Source organism: Crocodylus porosus, unplaced genomic scaffold (genome assembly GCF_001723895.1).
Source record: "Crocodylus porosus isolate Cpor-Errol unplaced genomic scaffold, CroPor_comp1, whole genome shotgun sequence".
Taxonomy (NCBI): domain Eukaryota; kingdom Metazoa; phylum Chordata; order Crocodylia; family Crocodylidae; genus Crocodylus; species Crocodylus porosus.
The window spans coordinates 1,380,395-1,381,749 of NW_017728922.1; the positions used below are offsets into that span (position 1 = coordinate 1,380,395).

The window sequence follows — 1,355 nt, forward strand, 5'->3', positions numbered from 1 at the left end:
GAGGCCGCGAGCAGGGGCTGGGGCTGGGGCTGCGGCTGCCCTGACCCAGCTGACCCAGCTGACCCCTGTGCTCCCTGCTGCAGGTGCAGCTCATCCACGACAAGAATGCCACGGCCTTCTCCAGCAGCTCCCCATCGCCTGCGGAGGAGGCTGAGCCGGCGCCAGAGAAGGTGCATCTCACCTGGACCAAGGAGAAGTCTGTGGCTGAAAAGAACAAGAGCAAGAGCCCCGTCAGCCCTGAGGGCATTAAGGACTTTTTCAGCATGAAGCCGTAGGTCCCCGCGGGCAGCCTGCTCCCTGGGGCCTGCAAGGGGGAAGGTCTGGGTGGGGGCCACGTCCGCAGGGCTGGGGTGGGCACGCAGGGCGGTGCTGGTGGAGCCTCCCCACCTGTCTCTCTCTCTTTCTGCCTCGTGCTGCTGCAGGGAGTGGGAGAACCTGTAAGTCTGCTTGGCATGTCCTGTGGCTTATGTCCCGTGGCCCACATCCCATGTCCTGCGTGGGGGGAAGGGGGAGGGTGATGGGGCACCTCTGAGCTGCCTCTGAGCAGGCGCCTGCTGTGCCGGGGTCGGTGCCCCAGGGTCTGGGAACAGCTGCAGGCCCCCGGGCGCTGCAACCCACGGAGCTGGGGCGGCACGGTAGGGCATCGGTCTGGCGCCAGGGGCCAGGGGCAGAGAGACCCGGTCTGGCGCCTGCCCCAGCACGTCTGCTCTGCCCCGCAGGAACCAGTCCAACGTGCGGCGGATGCACACAGCCGTGAAGCTCAACGAGGTCATTGTCAAGAAGTCCCAGGACGCCAAGCTGGTCCTGCTCAACATGCCTGGGCCACCCCGCAACCGCAAGGGCGACGAGAACTGTATCCTCCAAGGGGCTGCGCGGCCGGGCACCGATGGGCCCGGGCCCTGGGGAGCCTGGCCTGGCTCCCCGTGAACCTGCTGTGGGCTGGGAGCCCCCCGGGCTAGGGCACAGGCTGTGGGTGCTGGGGAATGGGCCGCCCCTGCCTGGCCAAGCCACGGGCTGACGCTGCCCCGACGGAGCCCCGGCCCACAGAGGCTGGCGCAGCAGCACTCGTCTGACCCTGGCCCACAGAGGGGCCAGGACAAGGAGGGGCAAGGGGCCGGGCATGCAGTCAGGCTGGCCCAGCTGGGCCCCGGGGCCCGGGCAGGCTGGCACCAGGGGCAGGGCAGGAGCCGCCTCGGCCGCAGCTGTGCTCCTTGACGGCGCGCAGACATGGAGTTCCTGGAGGTGCTGACGGAGCACCTGGACCGGGTGCTGCTGGTGCGCGGCGGGGGCCGGGAAGTCATCACCATCTACTCGTGAGGCCTGCGCCGCGCCGGCACAAGGCGTTCGTGCCCCGG

General features: G+C 69.6%; 1 protein-coding gene across 1 annotated transcript in view; it reads left to right on the forward strand.

Moving 5' to 3' along the window:
• Positions 1–1,349, forward strand: part of SLC12A5 (solute carrier family 12 member 5) — a 31,317-nt gene extending 29,968 nt beyond the window's left edge. Inside the window, 4 exon segments of the mRNA XM_019539792.1 lie at positions 4–271; positions 423–437; positions 720–853; positions 1,226–1,349. Coding sequence (XP_019395337.1) covers positions 4–271; positions 423–437; positions 720–853; positions 1,226–1,317 — 509 coding nt within the window. The 3' untranslated portion in view covers positions 1,318–1,349.
• The last annotated feature ends 6 nt before the right edge of the window (positions 1,350–1,355 follow it).